This window comes from Rhinatrema bivittatum, chromosome 2 (genome assembly GCF_901001135.1).
Source record: "Rhinatrema bivittatum chromosome 2, aRhiBiv1.1, whole genome shotgun sequence".
Lineage (NCBI taxonomy): Eukaryota > Metazoa > Chordata > Amphibia > Gymnophiona > Rhinatrematidae > Rhinatrema > Rhinatrema bivittatum.
This window is the reverse complement of record NC_042616.1, coordinates 97,229,030-97,252,194: the sequence shown is the minus strand read 5'-3', so window position 1 is coordinate 97,252,194 and position 23,165 is coordinate 97,229,030. Positions and strand designations below refer to the sequence as shown.

The window sequence follows — 23,165 nt, the reverse complement described above, 5'->3', positions numbered from 1 at the left end:
TCACTCCCAGGAAAACTTGTATCTTTCCTGTATTCTCTTTCTGGCTTTTCTTTGCTTTCTATAATAAAGAGTATTATTGAGAAATATAAAGGCTGTGAGTGTTTTCTATAACAAGTCAGCCAGCACAGCGAAAACCCCTGAGTGCCACGAGCCTCAGGCAGTAAATTGGGAACTTCTTGTTAGGTAAGAAAGGTAACAACTAGAAAAGTCCCTGCCTTGGAGGTGAGGCAAGTAGGGAACTTGGAAGTCACCGAGACAGCCGCCCTCGGGAGTTCAACACTCTCCCATCTTACTTCTTAGACTTCTGGTATTGTCATACAGACATTTCGAAGTGTGTTTTTTGTTTGTATTAACAACCTGCTTTTCAGTTCATTGGGATAATTTGGAAATCTTTGGCTCAGGTGATTTTTTACATGTTTGCTTTTATTGGAACCTCTCTGTTGGGATGCCCTCTCTCTCCTGTTTCATTAGTATCCTTCAAGGATAGATTCCTCCGAGCCATGCACTGCTGAGTGGCTGTTGGCGTTCCCCCTTGTTCTAGTTTAAAATCTGCTCTATCTCCTTTTTAAAAGTTAGTGCCAGCAGCTTAGTTCCACTCTGGTTAAGGTGAAACACATCCTTTCAGAAATGTCTCCCACTTCCCCAAAACTTTCCCCAATTCCTTACAAAACTGAATCACTCTTCCCTGCACCATTGTCTCATCCACACATTGAAACTTTGGAGCTCTGCCTGCCTCTGGGGACCTGCACGTGGAACAGGAAGCATTTCAGAGAATGCCACCCTGGATGTTCAGCTTTCTATCAAAAATCCCAAATTTGGCTTTCCAGAACCTCTCCCCCACATTTTCCTATGTCGTTGGTGCCCACAAGTACCATGCAGCCGGCTCCTCCCCAGCACTGTCTATAATCCTATCTAGGTGATGCGCGAGGTCTGCCACCTTCGCACCAGGCAAGCAAGTTAGCAGGCGGTCCTCACGTCCACCAGCCACCCTGCTATCTACATTTCTAATAATTGAATCACCAACTATGATGGCCGGCCTAACCCTTCCCTCCTGGGCAGTAGAGCCCTGGGATACTTGTTCTCAGTGCAAGAGGACAATACATCACCTGGAGAGCATGTCCTTGCTACAGGATCACTTCCTGTTACACCAGGGTGATATTCTCCAACTGGACCTTTCTGATCCAAGGCAGCACTGGGGCTGCCAGACTGGATTTGGGACTTGGCTACTATATTCCTGAAGGTCTCATTAATGTACCTCTCTGTCTGCCTCAACTCCTGCAAGTCTGCCACTGTAGCCTCCTCAAATCGGACTCATTCCCTGAGAGCCAGAAGCTCTTTGCACCACTTTCCATTCACCAAGTTTTGAGCCAGGAATTGAAATTATCTATATAGCATAACCTTATTGTGGAAAGTCTGCACCATGAGCCCTAGGAAATGACAAGAAAATACTTAAATATCTATATCTTAAAGGAATAGAAGGGGGTAAAATAGAGATAATCAAATATCTCAAAGGTAAAAACAATGCACAAGCAGCAAGAAATCTTTAAGTGGAAAAGATATTCTAGAATAAGCGGTAATGATATTCAGGAGTAACATTAAAAAAAAAAAAAAACTTTTCTAACAGAAAGAATGCTGGATGCATAGCACAACATTCCAGTGGAGGCAAAACCAAGAGACTTCAAGAAAGCATAGATAGGATAAGAACAAAGAATCCTAATATGTAGAGAAGCGAATCCTGAAATCAGTGGGCGTCTCTGGCAACTGCACCAGGAAGTCGTTAGGACAACCCAAAAGAGTCTTACCAGCTTTTATATTCTCAGTTTCTCCATTAAATCACTTTCTAAATTGGGTTTAGGACATATTTCTTGTGACAATGATTTATGGGCCCATCTTTGATGTCACTTCTATTTATAAGTTCTCTACTATTCCCAGATCAGGGAACTAAACTAACAACTCGGGTCAGATCAAATTTTGATCACCAGTAATGTGAAGTCTTTCAATTATTACACCAATGAGCCATGAACATCTGTTCTACAAGGACATGTTAAGTCTTATTGCAGTCCTCACATATGTAATGCACCTGTTCTGATAAATAATGAAGAATACTTCATGACAGCCAAGTGTCCTCACTGTACAAGAAAAACCCTCTGAGTGACAGAAAGAATAGCAAAGACAGCTACAGTTTAGAGCTCACTTTCAGAAGTAGTTCTTCTGTTTTAAAAAGACAACCTGACAAAAATTCTGATATTGTTTTAGTAGTTTTTTTTAAGATCCACTTAGCAAATTAAACAGAAACATAAAAAGCTTAAACAGAAATGAAGTACCTTTGGCTGCCGAAATCCCTGGTTATCATTTACTCCTTGACCTGTTGACTGTATATGGGCCTGCTGCAGCTGTTGTTGCTGTTGCTGTACCGTTCCCTTTGACAATGTGACCTTCCGAACAGGCATCTGTCTCTGCTGTTGAAGTTGCTGGAACCGCTGAGGTTGACCCTCTGGATAGGAATAGCTAACATTCTCTCCCCCCTGCTGGAAATCAACAAGGTATCACTATAGTCAGAGCTTATTCAACACATACATTCTCTTCTTGTGAGCACCAGGCTGCAATAATCTGGACACTACAAAGCATAGACCTTCACAAACCTCAAGCATAGAATATGGGGAAAGGAACTGAAATCTGAACTACAATACTACTGAAAAGAGGAGATAAAATCACATTGGTGTTATACCTAGTAACTTAATACCAATTTACTCACAAATGTGTTTTACTTGCAACCTAGTACCTAAAATTTCTGGTGAACAGTTCTGCATGAAATCAAGAGTCATTGGCATCTTTTGGTAATTCCGACTTTATGAAAAATTATTTCGAATAGTAGCATTCACATGGTGAATATATACCAAAATACATTTGTGTCGTATTTATTAGGGAAAGAAATTTCACATTAAAGACATACCTTGTGTTATAGTGAAGCTCTTCAATAACCATTTTAGCCTTTATCAATTGAGCACTTGGAGGAACAAAAACATGAACACTCTTCCTTACATCTTATGCTTTTAACATAATAGATGGCAGATAAGGATCATAGAAACATAGAAATGACGGCAGAAGAAGACCAAATGGCCCATCCAGTCTGCCCAGCAAGCTTCCCTCATTTCTTCTCCCATACTTATCTGTTTCTCTTAGCTCTTGGTTCTAATTCCCTTCCACCCCCGCCATTAATGTAGAGAGCGGTGGAGGAGCTGCATCCAAGTGAAATATCTAGCTTGATTAGTTAGAGGTAGTAGGAGTAGTAACCGCCGCAATAAGCAAGCTACACCCATGCTTATTTGTTTTTACCCAGATTATGTTATACAGCCCTTATTGGTTGTTTATCTTCTCCCCTGCCGTTGAAGCAGGGAGCTATGCTGGATATGTGTGAGGTATCAGTTTTTTTCTTCTCCCCTGCCGTTGAAGCAGAGAGCTATGCTGGATATGCATTGAAAGTGAAGTATCAGGCACATTTGGTTTGGGGTAGTAACCGCCGTGACAAGCCAGCTACTCCCCGCTTTGTGAGTGTGAATCCTTTTTTCTTCTCCCCTGCCGTTGAAGTTATGCTGGATATGCGTGAAGTATCAGTTTTTCTTTTCCCCTGCCGTTGAAGCAGAGAGCTATGCTGGAAATTCGTGATGTATCAGTCTTTCTCCCATGCCGTTGAAGTAGAGAGCCATGCTGGATATGCGTCGAGAGTGAAGTATCAGGTACATTTGGTTTGGGGTAGTAACCGCCGTAACAAGCCAAATGGCTTACCCAATTTGGCCAGCTCCCATCTATCAGCTATACAAGTTTGTCTGGCTGTAGGATACTGTTCCTTATCCAAGGAGAAATGACTACTTACCTGATAATTACTTTTCATCTAAGGAAGGCGGGCCAATCCACACGAGTGGGTTATGCATCTCTACCAGCACATGGAGATGGAGTAAAGCAGATGACACGGACATATAGCCCTGCCCAGACATCAGCCTGCCAGTATTCTTTGGAAAAGCCAAACTGTGGACAAACTAATTAGACTTGAATATGACTATTAACAGTCAACCACTCATGCTTCAAACCAATTTTGGAACACGGAGCACAATCAAAAGAATTAACATTCACCAAACTTAGGGGATGATTATGACACTTACCGGTCCTTCAACAAATAAACAGGAGCAACAGTCTCCGTCGTCCGCATATAAGGACGAACTAAAAGGCAAGTCAGCAGCTGAGGGTGGATTGTGGATTGGCCTGCCTTCCTTACAGGAAAAGAAATTATCATGTAAGTAGTAATTTTTCCTTCCTCTGCACTCAGGCAGGCCAATCCACACAAGTGGGATGTACCAAAGCTACTCCCGAACAGGGTGGGAAGCTGCCCGCAGTCCCATCAATACCGCATATACAAAGGTGGCGTTCTCCTGAGCCCAAAAGTCCAAGCAGTAAAACTTGGAGAAAGCGTGTATGGAGGACTATGTCTCTTCTTGGCAATTTTAGACAACTAAAGCTCCACCCACAGTACCGCAATGGAAATTGGCATCCACATAGATGGCTGAGATGACGTCTCTCACCCAAAGGGCTATAGTCACCCACGTCACCAGTTTATTTTATCTCCACTATAGAGCACAAACAGTCATTCAGACTGTCTGAAAGAATTAGTAATCTTCCAGTACCACATCCAATGTCATTTGACATCCAAGGCAGGCAACAGATAATAATCATACCTATCTCTATCCCTGTCCCATGTGGGCAGGGACATAGACTAATTCAAATGAAATAATGAAACCACTTTCAGCAAAAAGAAAATGTACTGACCTAATCTTAACCACTCCCAAAGTCATTCGTAGAAACGGCTCACGGCAAGAAGGAGCCTGCAGCTCTGAAACTGGTCATGCTAAACAAAAATAACTCAAAACCAGGCTAAGGTCCATAAGAGGCACTGGTAGCCACAAGGGAAGACATAAATGCCTAACTCCCTTCAACAACCTGGACACACTTGGACAGGAGGCAAAGTCCCACCATTGACTCATTTTCCATGAGAAGCGACAGCCTCTACTTGCACCTTCAAAGTATATGGTGCAAGTCTTTAAGCAAGCTCTCCTGTAAAAAAAAAAAATTCAACATCAGTACAAATTGTCAACTATGAGAGGATGAGAACCTCACTCCTCACACCAGCCCTCGAATAGCCTCCAAACTATAAAGTAAGCTGGAGATGCATAAAATTTCCTGGCTTGGAGAACAGTGGAATTCACTGCAGAAGAATAACTATGCTTCAGCAACAGAACCCTCTCAAGGGCCAAATGATAAGACAAAGCCTTCCCATGTGAGTGGAAGCCTGAGAGTACTGCTAGCCTCTGAAGAATGACATACTATGGCCTATGGCTAATTCGGAGCCCACAGAAGAACAGTTTCGATCTGATGTGCAATAATCCAGGTTATCAATGGCCATCGCGGGAAGGCAAAGTACATCCCGGTCCACGGCCAGACCTGGACGAGAGCATCGATTCTTAGCGCTCTCAGATTGCTTCTGCAATTGAATAACCATGGCACTTCCGCAATGCTAGAGGCTGCCCATAAAGCCAGATATGGGTGAGGGCAACACACTACTAGGAGTTGAAAGGCTCTGTTTGCTAACTCCCTCTCTTGTGGGTCCAAGTTCTGCGTACTGATGAAGTCAGCCCTTACATTGTCCTTCCCAACATTGTGGGAGGCAGATATGGCTTGGAGGTGTTGATCTGTCCCACCCCACACCATGAGAACAACCACCTCCACCAACATTTGGTGACTCCTGGCTTTGCATTAATGATTGATGCAGGCCACAGCCAATCATCAAACCGCAAGCATGCTGGCTAACAGCACATAATTCTAACCAATTGAGAGACCACTGTTGCCCTGGTACGCATGATGGAAGGCTTGCGTCCGTTGTGCATACCAGACCAGTGTCTTCCAGGAAACCTCCTTCCTGAGAAGATCCGCTCATAACCACCACTGCAACTGGACACTTAACCCCAATGACAAGTGGAGTCTCATTGCATAGCCCTGTGCCTGTGGATCCAATGTGGCTGCCATCAACTCTCGGACTTGTAGATAAGCCCGCACCGCCGGACAAATAGGCCTTTTCTGGGCACAAAATTGAGCAATTAAGTTCCAAATGAGAATCACTGGCAGAAAAAACTCTGCTCTGTTCCATAATGAATTGCATGCCAACAAACTCTTACATCCTGGACAAGTTCACCATCCAGCCTAGCTCTTAAAGCAAGGAGAACATATACTCGCTTCTGCATGATTGGCTCAAATCGACTGTCTTTTACCAACGTACAAGAATGTCCTCCTTGCGCAGATGACCTTGAAGAAAGTCCTAGATGCAGTAGTCAGCCCAAAAGGCAGTACCTGAAATTGATGATGACATCACAGAATGGCAAACTGCAGGAAAACGTTAATGTTCCTGGCGAATGGGAATATGCCTCTGCCCCAACAAGAGACGTGAGAAATCCCCCCATTTGCACTTTCAACATTACGGGAGTTTGAGTTTCCATACAGAAACGAGGTCCCGTCAAATGTCAATTTACTGCACTAAATTCCAGGATGGGCCAAGAAGTCCCTTCCACTTTCCTGGGAATGACAAAAACAACTGGGATATCGCACCTTATGTCGTGCAATCTGGGAACAGGAATTACGGCCATTAAACGAAGAGCCTCTTTAAAGTTATCTCCACTGCCACCCTCTTCTGTAGAGAGTTGCATGGAGAGATCATAAAGATATCCAGAGGAATTCGGAGAAGCCCCAGAGCTGTTGTGGTTACATGTGTTTTGGGAGGAGGAAGACTTTGTTCTGTTTGGTGTCGAAACATGCCCCCAGGTACTCTAGACTGAGAGGGCTGCAGACTGCTCTTGACCGTGTTCACTATCCAGCCGAGTTCCTGCAGTAAGTTCTTGACTCTGCTGGTCATCTCTCTTCCGAAGAATTTGCCCTGATCAGCCAGTTGTCCAAATAAGGGTGTACCAAGATCCCTTCCTTCCTCAGTGTTGCCGCCACAACCACCATAATTTTGGAGAATGTTCTGGGGGCGGTTGCTAGGCCTAAGGGTAGCGCTCGGAAATGGTAATGGTGACCCAGTATCGCAAAGCGTAGAAAATGCTGGTGATCTTAATGGACTGGAATGTGAAGGTAGGCTTCGGAGAGATCCAGGGAGGTTAGAAACTCTCCCGGTTGTACTGCCATTATTACAGAGCAAAGAGTCTCCATGCAGAAGTGTAGTATCCGCAGATGTCGGTTGACGTTCTTGAGATCCAAGATGGCTCAGAATGATCCTTCTTTCTTGGAAACGATAAAATAGATAGAATAACGCCCCGTATTTTGTTGGGGCGAAGGAACCAGAGTTTTTGCCTTCAGACTGAGTAGTCTTGTCAGAGTGGCTTCCACTGCCAGTCTCTTGGTGTGGGAGTGGCAGGATGACATCATAAATTTGTCCCCAGGGATGTTGTGGAACTCCAGAGAGTAACCTTCTCAAATGATGTTTAGTATCCATTTGCCTGATGCGATCTTGACCCATCGTTGATAGAAGAGGGAAAGTCGACCCCCTATTTCCTCTTCCTGTGGATGGGTCGTCCCATTCTCATTGGGGAGTACAGCCGGAGCCTGCCCCCCGGGCCTGTTCCTCTCTTGGTTTGTCAGTTCCAAAAGGGCTGAGACCTTCCTGAGGGATGTGGTGCCTGGAACTGCGAGTTCCTGTAGGGGCAAAAGCGTTGAGAGCCCCTGCCCCTAGTTAGTCTGTGAGAGGGGTGCTGGGATCTTTTACCCCTGTCTTCCGGTAGCCGAGGTACTGGAGATTCACCCCACTTGCTGGCTAACTTCTCCAATTCGCTTCCGAATAAGAGAGATCCTTTAAAGGACATCCTTGTGAGATTCGCTTTAGAGGTCGCATCAGCAGACCAATTCCACAACCATAACTGGCGACCAGAAGACACTACCGAGGCAACTCCTCTAGCTGAGGTACGCACCAGATCTGAGTTTGCATCCATCAGGAAGGCTGCTGCAGGTTCAATCGTTTCACCGGTATATGTTCCTGTGTTGTTTACCTCTCTTGAGAGGAGCAAACAGAAACGTGCCACCATAACTGTTTTCTGGCCGCCACTATCGAGGCTACTCTTCTGGCTGAGGTACGCACCAGATATGAGCTTGCGTCCGTCAGAAAGGCTGCTGCAGGTTCAATCGTTTCACCGGTATATGTTCCTCGAGAGGAGCAAACAGGAACGTGCCACCAGTGCGCAGCAGGAAGCAATATGCAATGTCATTGCTATTGCGTCGAAGGCTTCCTTAAGGATGGATTTTAATCGTCTATCCTGAGTATTCTTCAATGCAGCCCCTCCCTCAACAGGAATGGTTGTTCCCTTTGAGACGGCACAGACCATGGCGTCCACTTTCGGAAAACGCAGGCATTGCTTGGTCGCTGGTTCTAGAGGGTACAAGGCTTCCAAGGCCCGACCTCCTTTAAAGCTGGCCTCCGGGACATCCCCCTCCAGGTCAATCAGTTCCTGGATGGCTTCCATCATTGGGAAGTAGCATGAGGTTTTACGAAGGGACACTAAGATGGGGTTCTTCTTTGGTTCCGCCATAGGGTCCGTGCCTGGGATCCCCAGAGTCTTCACAGTCTGGGAAACAAGGGCTGGAATTCATCCCTGTGGAAGAAGCGAAGTATGGTTCTGTATGGTTCCAGGCCTGGAGGGATTTCTCCTTCTTCCAGAGAGCCGCCATCATCTGAGGTATCCGGGTTCCCGTCCGGGAAATTCTTGGTTAGGCAAGGCATGTCTCGAGGCATCCAAACAGGGCCGGGAGGATCCTGTGCTTCCGGCAGGGATTGACCCCGGACCGCAGCCAGGGATGATTGTGCCTGAACGAAGGCTTGCAGCCCCTGGAAAAATTCTAGCCAGGAGAAGGTCCCTGGGTCCATGTTAACTCCAGGGGGAGTCTGAGTAGGGGGCCCCTGAGGTGCCCTCTTGTGGAGATGCCATCTCGGAGTTGCATAGATCCGGGGTGCTATCATATGTAGTGGTTCTGGACCCACCCTCTGACAGTGAGGGACCAGGTTTTGGTCCCTCTTGGGCTTCTTCGCAATGATGACACAGGCAGGACTCCAGTTCAGGCAGTGCGGCTCTGATGTGGCAGGCTGTGCAAAGAGAGTGCCTTCTGGGCTTCTTGGATGCTGGTGCCATTGCCTCTGTATATAGTTACACAGGTAATGTACTGTAATATGCGTGCAGTTATGCGCGTGAGCACTGTGCATGCGTGTAATTTTGTGCGTGGCAATGCGTATAGATAAGCGCGCGGTTATTTTTTGGGGTTTTTTTTAAATTTTTTATTTTGCAATTTCAGACATATTACAAACATATATCAAAAGGATAGAGATCCTACTTTACATTACACCAAAGGCATTAGAATACACATATTTCAGAACATACCAGATCCCTAGTTACAAAGGAAATATGGAGGCAAGATGTACATACAAAGTATAATAAAGGAGCTCTTTATCCCTCACAATTTAAGGAATAAACAACTCATGAGAAGCCATTCCCCAACTTATACTAGTTTCACACTTCAGCCCTTCCCAACAAAAAATTCCTTAATTGTTCCGGTTCAAAAAAATATGTTTTTCTTCTTGGAATTTTAATAAGCATTTACATGGGTACTTTAGTACCATACTAGCCCCACGGTTTGTCACTTCAGGTCTCATTGACAGAAACTTTTTCCTACGCTCTTGTGTAGAGCGGACTATGTCTGGATAAATCCATACATTTTGCCCATAGTATTGGGCCATTCTATTTCTAAAGAAAAATTTAAGAACAAGATTCCTGTCCTGCTCAAACGCAAATGAGACTAGTAGTGTTCCCCTTGTTTGAATTTCTGTCTGTGACATCTCAATTATTTCAGAAATGTTCATTGATTGTTGTTCCTATGCTTCTACTCCAGTTAATGGCATAGATTTCCTGGATACAAAGAAAGCTTTAGTAACCACAGGTGTTATTTCTTTAGGAATTTTAATACATTCCATCATATATTCTTTGAACATTTCCACAGGAGGCATTTTCTTAAACAGAGGAAAATTAACCACCCTTAGATTTAAATAGCAGAGAGAGCTTTCAATGTTCTCAAATTTTTTCTCTGCAAAGCTTTCTGATTTAATTAAATTAATTTGAACATTTTCCATGCTTAATACTTTCTCTTCCAGTTTTTTTTTTAACTTTCTCCTGTTGTAAATTCAGTCTTTTTGGTATTTATTCCCCTTTTATTGGCCTCTAAAAATGCATGAGTCAGTGTCGATATAGCAGACTCTATAGACTAAGGCATTCCATAACAAGTCTAAAGTCACTATTGAAGGTTTTTGTAAGGAAAATACAGTTCCAGGTATTAGCTTTACCGGCTCTTGAAGTGTGTTGCTTTCCATAGTGTCCCATGCCGGTTCTGCCTTTGGGGGCCTAGGCGTGGAAGTAGCTCTTCCAACCGAGACTCCTCTATCTCCCTCCTTCGCACCCTCTCCACCTCCTCCGTCATACTCTAGGGTCAGCATCTCCCTCCTTCTCATTCCCAGGGATCGCGATATTTCACCCGATTTGACCCCAGCCTGACCTCGTGGAGGTGACGGCGTCTCGGGGGCCCCCGGGCTAAGCACATGGTTGTGCACGCAGCTGCACGTGCGTCTATTTTAGAGGAGCACAAGTTGAGTGCATTGACCATCTGGCCTGCCCTGGGTGTACCGATGGCCGAGAAGGGAAGATGGCGTCAACGCCCCCGCAGGTCTCCACGTGGCTAGATCCTCTGCACCAGACCGGGGCCTAGCACAATCAAGGCTGCTCAACCCGATAGGTGCTCCCTTCTTCCTGGCCGGATGAGGAAACAGAATCGGTTCACCACAGCACAGAAACACTTCTTCTTTCTCTGAATGACACAGTGCTTAGAGGCTTTGACAATGGTCAAAGCTACCTGCTAATCCCCCTAGATCTATCAGCAGCCTTCGACAATGTAAACCACACAATCCTGCTCGATGGTCTAACAGAAAAGGGTTAACTGAGAAAACACATCAATGGTTTTCAATCTACTTATCAAATAGGAATTACCAAGTGAAAATAAATAATACTCTTTCTGACAAAATCCATCTAAAAACTGGAGTTCCTCAAGGCTCAGCCTTATCCGCTAATCTCTTTAACATCTACTTACTTCCGATTTGCCACCTACTTGCAGGCCTCGGCTTGACCCACTATCTTTACGTGGATGACATTCAAATACTAATTCCAATTGAAAACACACTAGATGCAACATATAGGAAAACAGCCATTTATCTTTCTATAATTAAACTACTACTAACCCATATGAAACTCATAATAAACATCGAAAAAACAGAAATAATACTTCTTGAAAGAAAAGCCAGCACAACACTTCCTCCATCTCTAATACTTGAGAACCAAAAGTCAGTAATTTCCACTATAACCCATGCATGCAATTTAGAGGTATCACAGATAATGAACTATCTTTTAAAATACACATTACGACTAAAATAAAGAAAGGATATCATAAATTACTAACGCTGAGACAATTAAAACCATTTTTAACTCCGGATGATTTACGAACTGTTTTACAACTGCTCATTTTCTCCAATCTAGATTATTGTAATTCACTCTTACTTGGCCTACCACTTTCTACTATTCGTCCCCTTCAAATCCTACAGAACACAGCGGCCAGAATTCTAACAGACACCAAAAGGTATGAACACATAACCCTGATCCTAATTCTTATTGTAACTTGTATCGTATTTTGAATCATATTGTATTTTATCTTTACTAGGTTTTATTTTTGTCAAACCGTTATGATGCCTACACTGAATGACAGTATATCAAACCCAATAAATAAATAAACAATCTGAGCCCCGGAGACCTTACGTTAAAGTTCCCTGCTTACCTGGTCTCGGCGCTTACAGTCATGTGCAGGAACGGTCTCTAGCTGCGGGGGGAGAGGGCTTTACCTTCACCACCACAGTCAGATGCGCACCCGCTGCCTTTCAGCCTCTCTAGGGCTAAGTCCATGCCGGAAGCCGGCTACCGGACCAAGGCACACCTCTGAGGGATATCTGGGATCACCTCAGGAATTCTCGACTGGGGGAGGGACCCTTAGGTATCACCGCAGGAGAGTGGGGCTCGATCCTCTAAGGTAAAAAATTTTTTTTTCTTCTTCTTTGCTGTAATTTCCTAACACTGTGCTAGTGTGTGGGGTAGTGTCTGCATTGCTAGAAGACAGAGAGATACTGAAGAGCTGAGGTCACTGCAGGGGTATATCTAGGGTGACGTCAGCTTTGAAATCTGACTCCATCTCCCATCTGCTAGCAGAAGTGCACATAACCCATTGGTCCTGAGTCCATCTGGCTACACGCTAGGAAAGCCAACACAAAACCAAATTCTTACAGGGAATATAACCTATGTCATACCATTCATTCAATAAAGTGTCACATACCTACTGGAGAGCTAACATCCATTAATCAGCACATAATCCAATCCACTACTCTATTTATACCAAGAGGCGAAACAGTCTATAAAGTGTAAATACACTTTTGCTCAGAGTGTAACAGAAGAGAATTCAAATCACATCTATGCACTCCAAGTCTAGGGATGTCCAAAATCACAAAGAACAGATCTTCAAAAGAATGACACAAACGGAACACAATGTTCCACTAAGTGGGCTTCAAATTTACATCTATTGATACTACTGCCTTCAACGTCCTCATGATCTCGCCCATGTAATGCAATTTACATAGGCACCAAATCAAATAGACCACGGCTACTGTAACACATGTAAGACTTAATCAGACAGATCAATAAAAGGTAATCTATCACCCTGAAATGCCTGCAGGCAGAGAGAACACTGTCCACATGTCCACTGTCCATACCTCAAGTGCAGTGGAAGATACAGTCTATAGCTCATTGTGGGCAAAAGAATGCAGACTGAACATTTAGAAGATAACCGTGCTTTCTGTTTTGATACCAAAAGTATTCTGTTTTTGGGTGCATTTGTAATTTGAAGATTCACTTTTCTTTTGATGATTGTACTATGCATGACCTGGTTGTTTTAGTTAATATATTTCCTCTGAGTTTGCAAACTCTTGGCATCTTTTCCTCTTCATCAGTTCTTGGAGGCTGCTCCATGTAGACAACTTCTTGTGGTTCTCCGTAAAGATACACTATAGTCACATCAAATTGTCGCATAATGAAATTTTCATTTGTTAAAGCTACCAATAATCATATCATTTTCATTCCCTATGGATTGTTTCTTGATGGTCTAATCCATATTACTGATCATAATCAATTGTTACTTTATATTGCTCCAAATCATTGTTTGGATTCTATTTCAACTTAACATTTATGCCTCCTTTCTTGGAACTAGTTTCCAATGTAATTCTCCGAACAGGGCATATAAAATGCGACAGGGTCCGGTGCCTGTTTTAAAGCTGAGCACCAGTCTCAGAGACACGGGCTTTACTCCCAAGCTACTACAGGGAAATTCTTTACACTCTATTTCCACTTTGTACCTGTTCCTCCCCCCGTCTGCTCTCCCCCCCCCTTTTTCTTTCCTTTTCCCAAACTCAACGCTAGACTGACAAACCAATAACTGAAGATATGGATTTCATACAATGAGATATCGCACAATGAGGGATTGTTTGAAGATACTTCACACGCAGGTCGATACAGGTTAACCCGCCACTGGACGCGCGTTTTCCCTTACCCCTTATTCAGTAAGGGGCCGAAAACACGCGTTCAACCCGCCAAACCTAATAGCGCCCGCAACATGCAAACGCATGTTGATGGCCCTATTAGGTATTCCCGCACGATACAGAAAGTAAAATGTGCAGCCATGCCGCACATTTTACTTTCAGAAATTAGCGCCTACCCAAAGGTAGGCGCTAATTTCTTCGGGCACTGGGAAAGTGCACAGAAAAGCAGTAAAAACGCTTTTCTGTGCACCCTCCGACTAAATATCATGGCGATATTAAGTCAAAGGTCCCGAAACTTTCTAAAAGTTAAAAAAGAAAAAAAAATTGAAGTCGGGCCGACGACTGTCGGGTCGAAAACCGGACGCTCAATTTTGCCGGTGTCCGGTTCCGAGCCCGTGGCTGTCAGCGGGTTTGAGAACTGACACCAGCAAAATTGAGCGTCGGCTGTCAAACCCGCTGACAGCTGCCGCTCCAGTCCAAAAGGAGGCACTAGGGACGCGCTAGTGTCCCTAGCGCCTTCTTTTGCCTGTTTTTACCGCCTGGCCTCATTTAAATACAGAATCGCGCGCACAAGAGAGTGGCTCTCCCGCGGACTTTACTGAATCGGCCCGACAATGAGGTATCTTCAAACATTTATTTCTGGAGTTCTGAGCAGACAGAAATGAAAGAATATGTCAAAGGGCAATGGTTTGATTAGTGCTACAGATATCTATAGCATGGCTGCAATAAATGTAGAATTATCACCTAAATCAGTTACTGAAAGGTTTTGCATTCAACTATATAATTCTCTTTTTTTTTTTTTTTTGAGAAATACTCAAAAATACTCTTCACTTCCACTCCGATAGAGTATGTGTCAATAGACTATTTTCAAGAGTATTTACAATAACCACATCAGCTTCAGTTACATCACTACTCCACTCTCCAATTTAATAGAACAAGCTCCTCCAAGCTTCCTGCCACCCCAACTTCAGTTACATCATGTACTCATTTTCTGGACACAGTATGATTCTGTTCATAGCTTCCAGTATCTCTGTATCCTCTCAAAATAAACTCCACAATTCTCCTCTTCCTCCTCCCTGGATTCCCCAGCTCACACCATTAGGAGTCTTTATTCTTTGGTCTTCCACAGCCTGTGGAACCTGAGCTCCTCTTCATTCTTTGAGACCCAATCTGAATTCCTTGGTTGTTTCCACTTGGGAAGAAATATCACTCCAGCCTCGGGCCTTTCCTCTACAGAAGGAAAGCCCTCTGCTTGAGGATAGGAACCCTGGGCACCTCAATCCAGTGTAGGGTCCCTACAGTTTCCGCCTGCCAAACAAACACAGCCTTTTATAGTCCCCCCTAAAGGATCTCTCTCATATAACCTTTTAAAGGAGACTTTTTCTCAATGCAATCCCATGCCACTCTATCCACATCTTATTGAGCACACATGCATACCATAATTTTACCATATATGCTGCCATTTATAGGTATTCCAGGGCACCACATTTTCCATAATGGTAAACTGAGTAATACTATCAGCTTTTGTACAGTATCTCCACATCTCCCCAGTAGAGGTTAAGTAGTCTCCCCCATCTAGAATCCTCTCTACGGGCCTTCTTTATTGGGAGACCCAACAAATCAAGTTTCATCCTGTTGCTAGATGAAAGTTCTTTAGCAATAGCCTTCTCCTACTTATCATGCTGGTCAGTCTTCATCGCATCTTCAATGCTTATTGGTTCTTTCACTTTATGATACACACTGCTGCAATAAGACTTTGCCTTTGGTTCTGGTACTCTTCTATCAGGCGATTGCGACTTACATATTGAATGCTGTAGTTCCTTCTTGTCGGGTTCTTTCTGTTCTTGTTCTAAAGTTCCTGCCACAGATTACATTTCATTATCACTTCTTGGTATTTCATCAATATAAAGTCCAATGTCCTCTTTATTTGGGAAATAAGTGACTCAATTGTATTTCCTGAAAGTGTCACCTCCATTTTCTAGAATTTCAGCTATTTTTCTTGACTCAAGAAACTTAGTATTTCTGCTCGTCAGAATCTTCTTTATTTTGGGATTATATAAACAAATCCTTTCTTGATTTCACATCTGTCTAAATTTCTTTCTGATGATTTTTCTCTCAGTACCTTGGCGTTACAAGAGTTTCTTACATAAACAGCCATACTTACTACTTCAGTCCAAAATATGACTGGTAGTCCAGATCTGATCAGCATTGTTCTTGCTGCTTCCAAAAGCATTTGAATGTGTAGCCTTCCTGAGTTTGGCTGCAGTTTATATCTTAATTTTGCTGAACTGGCAAACCTCTTACCTGCCTTTCCTCTTCACTTTTTTTCTGACCTGTCTTACACTACTATGCTTGTCCTCCTGTATTGCACCTTATCTTTCACTGGTACTCTCACTTATTACCTCTTTCAATTGCTATGACTGTTTTGGTACCTTTCTTCTGGTGTTTCTCTCTGATCTCCTTTTTCTCTTGTTATTTTCTTGCCTGCATCTCTCAGCAGTTTTAAAATATCATTTAGGCATTTCTGTTTCTGATTTGCCCAATGAAAGATCTTAATTTTCATCAGTTTTTCACCAGTTCCTTTGATATTTCTCTCTTCCATTTTTGCATATCCTATAGATTTAAATATAGATTTTTCAGCATAAATGTAGTACATTATCTTCTTTTTATCTTCAGAAGTCCACGTAACTGTAATTAGTCCTTTCAATTTTTCATTACTTTCTGCAGGCTGTCACCTGCTGCAGTGGAGACAGGAACAGGTTTACTATGGCCTATAGATAAACCAAGGGTCATGTCTTCACCTGAAAGTCTGACACTACTGCTACCACCATAATTAGCCCTAGTGCTTAGGATAAGGGAGGATATGTTTTTATCCTGAATTTTTTAATGTTTCTTTTCATACTACAATATTAATGGTTGCCAGTAATTTACTCTATTCAATTATTTTCCCCCTCTTCTTCAAGAGGATTAACTATAGCACAACCTATAAAAGAACTAGAAACAAAAATTCTGCTCTCTCAGCAGAGTCAACAACCACACGCATTACATATACAGTAGCTATAATGGGTAATTTTAATATATTTTTATTATACATTTTTTCATTTGCAGAAGAATATAAAGCACCGTTATTAGCTAGGCAAACTGCTCAATTTTTGGGTTGAAAGCTTCCTCTTTCTTACTAGCTTTTATAATGTCTTTGTGTCAAAATCTATCTTATTCATGTTTCTACACATATTATGGTTACACCTCCAGATTTAAAGATTTCAGTCCCTCAATCATCTTCAGTTTATGCTTTTTTTCAAATATCTGAGTGATATCTGTATGATGTTTCTCATAAAACCATTATCATCCTGATTTAATTAAGGTTCAAAAAAAGGAGGAAATGTATTATTAGGAAGTGCCAAAAAAATGTATAAAACTCTGTATCTGCTCAGGAACTGAAAAAAAGATTTTTATTTATTTATTTTTTTTATTTTCTCTGATATATGAATCTGAGCTGAGGAGTCAATGATTAGTTGTTGAAACTGCAAAATAATTTATCTAAAACATTTTTGTCAGTAGAGATGTGTTAAAACTGATTATGTAGAATGGAAAAATCTTATTGTTTTCACTGATTTGTTTCTCAGCCATTCGAACAACAGTGCCATGGAGTTTGTTTCTTCCCAGAAATTGTATTCTTCATTTATTAAAAGGGATTATAGGTTTTAGTTTCCAGATGTTTATTTTATAAATGTTTACAAAACTTCTCATTTAATCATCTTAAGTAAGCATGTTATATAATGTTGAAGAACATTTTATGATGTTATAAAAGACTGGATTAAACAAAGTATTGTATTCTGAGATCCTGACTGCTCTACAATAAAGATAAATTTTATTTGCCACCAGCGTTAGCCGGACAAATTTACTTATAAAAATGCTTTAAAATGTACTGATAAAAATGCCTATTGCTACTTGAGTTTCTTGGAATGTGACAGATCAAATCTTATTTTTATTCTTAAACCCATGAAGAAACGATATCACCAACCTGCATTCAGTGAGAGCAAATTGATTAATCCCTAGCTATAGAAATCTCAACTCTTGATTATACCTATCAGATGTTAAGCAGCATTATTCTACAGTGACAAACACTTGACAATTCCCCAACCATTTTTCTCTGCTTTTGTGATGATGTTAGCTTGTATTAACCCTGATGAAAAATTAATTTTCCTTATCTTTTGCTAAGCCCCTAAAATCCAAATCCACCAAAACTGGCAACTCTTTCTGTAAAGGTATTATGAAAACCTCTAAAGGATTAATTGCATGTCTTCAGGTGACATTAATTAATTTCTGTCCTCAAGACAGCCATTTGATACTGCGCACTGAGAGAACAGATAACATTGTCAGCATACGCAGAAGGACAGTAGTGTAGTGTCCCAAGGCAATATCTTATGAATTCTCCTTTGATAAGGCTATACTTAACTGTCATTGGAACTGTTACTGATCTTACATTGCACAATCCTCACTACATAAGTTTCTATTAGCAGTGACAATGCTGTTTCTATCTAGATAATATACCAATTCAAAAAATAAAATCGGAGCCTGGAGTGAGAAGAAGGGTGTATATTTCAGGTAAAGAACTGTTCTTCAAATGATTATGTCTTTTTATGAAATAATACATAAAGATCTATGAAATGTTCAACTAATAGGCATTTCCACTAGCTAGCTCACTTAAAAACAAGGAATTAAAGAAAACATTTGGCTTTACAGATCTGCAAGCTTCTGAAATAACTAACTCTCAAGACATAACTTGAAGCTATAAATGTTTGTAAAGATTTAATTCTGTAGTCCTCAAAGTTCAATATCATACATTAATTTCTATTTCTATTTTGCCTTTCCACAAAAGTATTCAAGGCAGGGGAACAAGATAGAAAAATTACTTTTTGCGCAGGCGTGCCACATTCTTCATATATCTTTAACTGATATTTCTGGATATTATAAATTGTTTCAGCGATCAAATTCCCTATAGATTTACAGATATGTACCCTATAAAGCAGGCCATTTATTATCCTCCTTTGGTTTCAAACATCACATATAAACACAACTCATGTTTAAAGTAGGGTTCACTTTATCATAAATCTCCTGGTATCCTCTTTCTGCCCATTAAATTTCATTCAACCGTCTCAACTTATTAGCAGGTACAGAAAATTACTATCCATACAGTTAAAGGAAAAGCAACCTCTATTAAGCCTAAAGCCAAGGATGCTGGTTTTCAGCAACAGGTTATACATAGATTCTACAGTGAGAGCAGATTTTTTTTCAAGATTTGGATGCAATTTCATGATAAATTTGTATACCTCTGCATAAAGTTCTACATCATCATGCTATATGCACAAAACGGCATTTTTTTCTTGAAAATCTTTTTACCTTGTGCTTGCACAGTAAGGAAACTAGGTATAAATTTTATCTGTGCATAAAAATTAATTGACAAGTAATTAGACTTGCAGACTAACTGAAATATTACTTCTGTCTCAAATAAAAACAGTGGGATCATCCCTCCTATATTTTCCTGGGAGAGTTCTTATCTTCTTTCCGAGCATACAAGTTTACAAATGCTACAGCTGTGAATAGCATCAACATTTGCTATATTTCATTTACTTAAAATTTAGTGTTTTATCTTTTAGATTTTAAATTGAATAAAAAGGACAGAACACTGACAAGAAAAAAAAAAGACTGCACAAAATATATACAGAACACTGTGGACACACAACAAAAAAAGGTAGGCCAGGAAATAATTTCTATTTCCAATAAATCTATAAAATACCATATTTAAGGAGGTCACACTTTTGACTTAGACCACAGTACTGTGCACTGCAGTGAAAAGGATCCCACAGATATGATGTGCATAGGATCGGAGAATGAGGAAAAGATGTCACTACTCTGTGCACCCTGCCAACCAACCAAAGGTGCTGAGAGTACTTATCTCAAAGGAAGAATCCTTCCAGACCATGGGTCAGTCACAGTTCCCTGAGCCAGCCAAGGATACCGGGTAAAGAGTGGAAGAAATGCTGGGGGGAGAAGATGCAAAAAAATACGCCACATATATATATATATATATATATATATACATAATTTGTATATATAAATAAAAATAATTAAAAAGACATAATAAAAATAATATGCAGTAAGGAAAGTAGCACATATAAATCTTTGTTCTGGATTAACTGGCAGCAGAAAAAAAAACAATGAAAGCCTGAATTCTATGGAAAATGCTGGCCACTAGAAGTCAGCAGCAATGCTGATAGTGCACAGAAAGTTGCTGTTCCCTTACTTAGAATCCCTCCCCCAGTTATGCTGATTGGTTCTATCCCTCTGGTGGGAACCTGACTGGAATAGAATAACCTCCAGCACATTATTAGCACTAGTATCACAAAGAAGAAGGGTACAGCTATTTTAATCTAAAGATCAGGGGTGGCAGGAGATGGCCAATGAAATTGTCATGTCACTCCCAAGCAATACAGGAAATGGGAGGAGAAAATAAAATCTATCTGTTCAAAAAAGCCAGAAAAGTTGACTAGGAACAGCAGCAAACCACGGGAGAAAATTTGGGAAAGCTAGGACCACTAATGCATCCTAGGGTTCTGAAGGAACTAAAAAATGAAATTTCTGATCTATTAGTTAAAATTTGTAACCTATCATTAAATCATCCATTGTACCTGAAGACTGGAGGGTGGCCAATGTAACCCCAATATTTAAAAAAGGCTCCAGGGGCGATCCGGGTAATTATAGACCAGTGAGCCTGACTTCAGTGCCGGGAAAAAACAGTGGAAACTATTCTCAAGATCAAAATTGTAGAGCATATAGAAAGACATGATTTAATGGGACACAGTCAACATGGATTACCCAAGGGAAGTCTTGCCTAACAAATCTGCTTCATTTTTTTTGAAGGGGTTAATAAACATGTGGATAAAGGTGAACCGGTAGATGTAGTGTATTTGGATTTTCAGAAGGCGTTTGACAAAGTCCCTCATGAGAGGCTTCTATGAAAACTAAAAAGTCATGGGATAGGAGGAGATGTCCTTTCGTGGATTACAAACTGGTTAAAAGACAGGAAACAGAGAGTAGGATTAAATGGTCAATATTCTCAGTGGAAAAGGGTAAACAGTGGAGTACCTCAGGGATCTGTATTGGGACCGGTGCTTTTCAATATATATATAAATGATCTGGAAAGGAATACGACGAGTGAGGTTATCAAATTTGCGGATGATACAAAATTATTCAGAGTAGTTAAATCACAGGCAGACTGTGATACATTACAGGAGGACCTTGCAAGACTGGAAGATTGGGCATCCAAATGGCAGATGAAATTTAATGTGGACAAGTGCAAGGTGATGCACATAGGGAAAAATAACCCTTGCTGTAGTTACACGATGTTAGGTTCCATGTTAGGAGCTACCACCCAGGAAAAAGATCTAGGCATCATAGTGGATAATACTTTAAAATTGTCGGCTCAGTGTGCTGCAGCAGTCAAAAAAGCAAATAGAATGTAGGAATTATTAGGAAGGGAATGGTTAATAGAACGGAAAATGTCATAATGCCTCTGTATCGCTCCATGGTGAGACCGCACCTTGAATACTGTGTACAATTCTGGTCGCCGCATCTCAAAAAAGATATAGTTGCGATGGAGAAGGTACAGAGAAGGGCAACCAAATGATAAAGGGGATAGAACAGCTCCCCTATGAGGAAAGGCTGAAGAGGTTAGGGCTGTTCAGCTTGGAGAAGAGACGGCTGAGGGGGGATATGATAGAGGTCTTTAAGATCATGAGAGGTCTTGAACGAGTAGATGTGACTCGGTTATTTACACTTTCGAATAATAGAAGGACTAGGGGGCATTCCATGAAGTTAGCAACTAACACATTTAAGACTAATCGGAGAAAATTCTTTTTCACTCAACGCACAATAAAGCTCTGAATTTGTTGCCAGAGAAGGTAGTTAGTGCAGTTAGTGTAGCTGGGTTCAAAAAAGGTTTGGATAAGTTCTTGGAGGAAAAGTCCATTAATGGCTATTAATCAATTATACTTAGGGAATAGCCACTGCTATTAATTGCATCAGTAGCATGGGTTCTTCTTAGTGTTTGGGTAATTGCCAGGTTCTTGTGGCCTTGTTTTTGGCCTCTGTTGGAAACAGGATGCTGGGCTTGATGGACCCTTGGTCTGTCCCAGCATGGCAATTTCTTATGTTCTTATGTTCTTATGCTTGTAGTCTGGCAACAAACTTCCAGACCTGCAGGCCCTAAAGGTGGAGGCGGACCTGGGCATTGTTGATGTTACAGACACATGGTTCACCGATTCTCATGATTGGGGATTTGGCCATCCTGGACTTTAACTTATTAAGGAAGGACAGAGAGGACAAAAAAGGGGGGAGGCGTAGCTCTTTATGTCAAAAACAATATCCAAGCAACTGAATTGCAAGGGATGGTGGGATAGGGAAGAAGCATTATGGACTGGCCTAAAAAAAGAAGATGGTGCTTCCATTTTTTATGTTGTGATCTACAGGCTTCTGACTCAAACAGAACTGGACAGAGATCTGGTCAAAGACCATCCAAAGATGGAAAAGAAGGGAGAAGTGTTGCTCATTGGAGATTTTAATCTGCATAATCTACAAGTAGAAGAAAGATAATGTATGCCTCTTAAGAAGGCTTTATTCAAACAAATGGTAATGGGAACCCAGAAGGGGAGGATGTGATACTCAAACCTAATGCTCACTAATGGGGATAAATGTCGGGGTAGTTGACCACATGAGCACGAGTGATCATTACACAGTATGAGGTAGATCTTAAAAACATATGTACGCGCGAACAAAAGTACACCGGATTTTATAAGATACGTGCGTAGCCGCGCGTATCTTATAAATCCTGGGTCGGCGCGCGCAAGGCTGCGCAAAATCGGCAGCCTGTGGTGCGCCGAGCCGCGCAGCCTGCCTCCGTTCCCTCCTAGGCCGCTCCGAAATCTGAGCGGCATCGGAGGGAACTTTCCTTCCGTGTCCCCCCACCTTCCCCTCCCTTCCCCTATTTACCCCACCTCCAGCCCTACCTAAATTCCCCCCCGGGAGGGCGGGGGATTTAGGTAGGGCTAAATCCCCCCAGGGAGGGCGGTCCCGGAGTTCCCCGGCACAGGGCTGCAGTGCCGGGGGACTTGGGACCGCCCTCCCGGCCCGCCCCCGAACCATCACCACACCCCCAGATCTGCCCTGGACCCGCCCCCTGGACACGGACACGCCCCCTCCCGCCCCTTTTACGAAGCCCCGGGGGACTTATGCGCATTCCCGGGGCGTTGCGCGCGGCCGGCCAGCCTATGCAAAATAGGCGCGCGAGTGCCCTGCGCGCGTAAATCCAGCCCTATGGTTTGATATTGCAAATAGGATACAGAGA

At 42.1% G+C, this 23,165-nt stretch overlaps 1 protein-coding gene across 9 annotated transcripts in view; it reads right to left on the bottom strand.

The window, feature by feature from the left end:
* Positions 1 to 23,165, bottom strand: part of RBM33 (RNA binding motif protein 33) — a 523,998-nt gene that overhangs the window by 145,221 nt on the left and 355,612 nt on the right. For 7 of the 9 annotated variants that reach the window (XM_029588463.1, XM_029588468.1, XM_029588466.1 and 4 more), the window contains exon 16: positions 2,325 to 2,528. The exons of 1 other annotated variant lie outside the window; for it this stretch is intronic. In XM_029588463.1, coding sequence (XP_029444323.1) covers positions 2,325 to 2,528 — 204 coding nt within the window. The remainder of the gene's footprint in view (positions 1 to 2,324; positions 2,529 to 23,165) is intronic. One more of the 9 variants, XM_029588464.1, reaches the window with a different exon arrangement.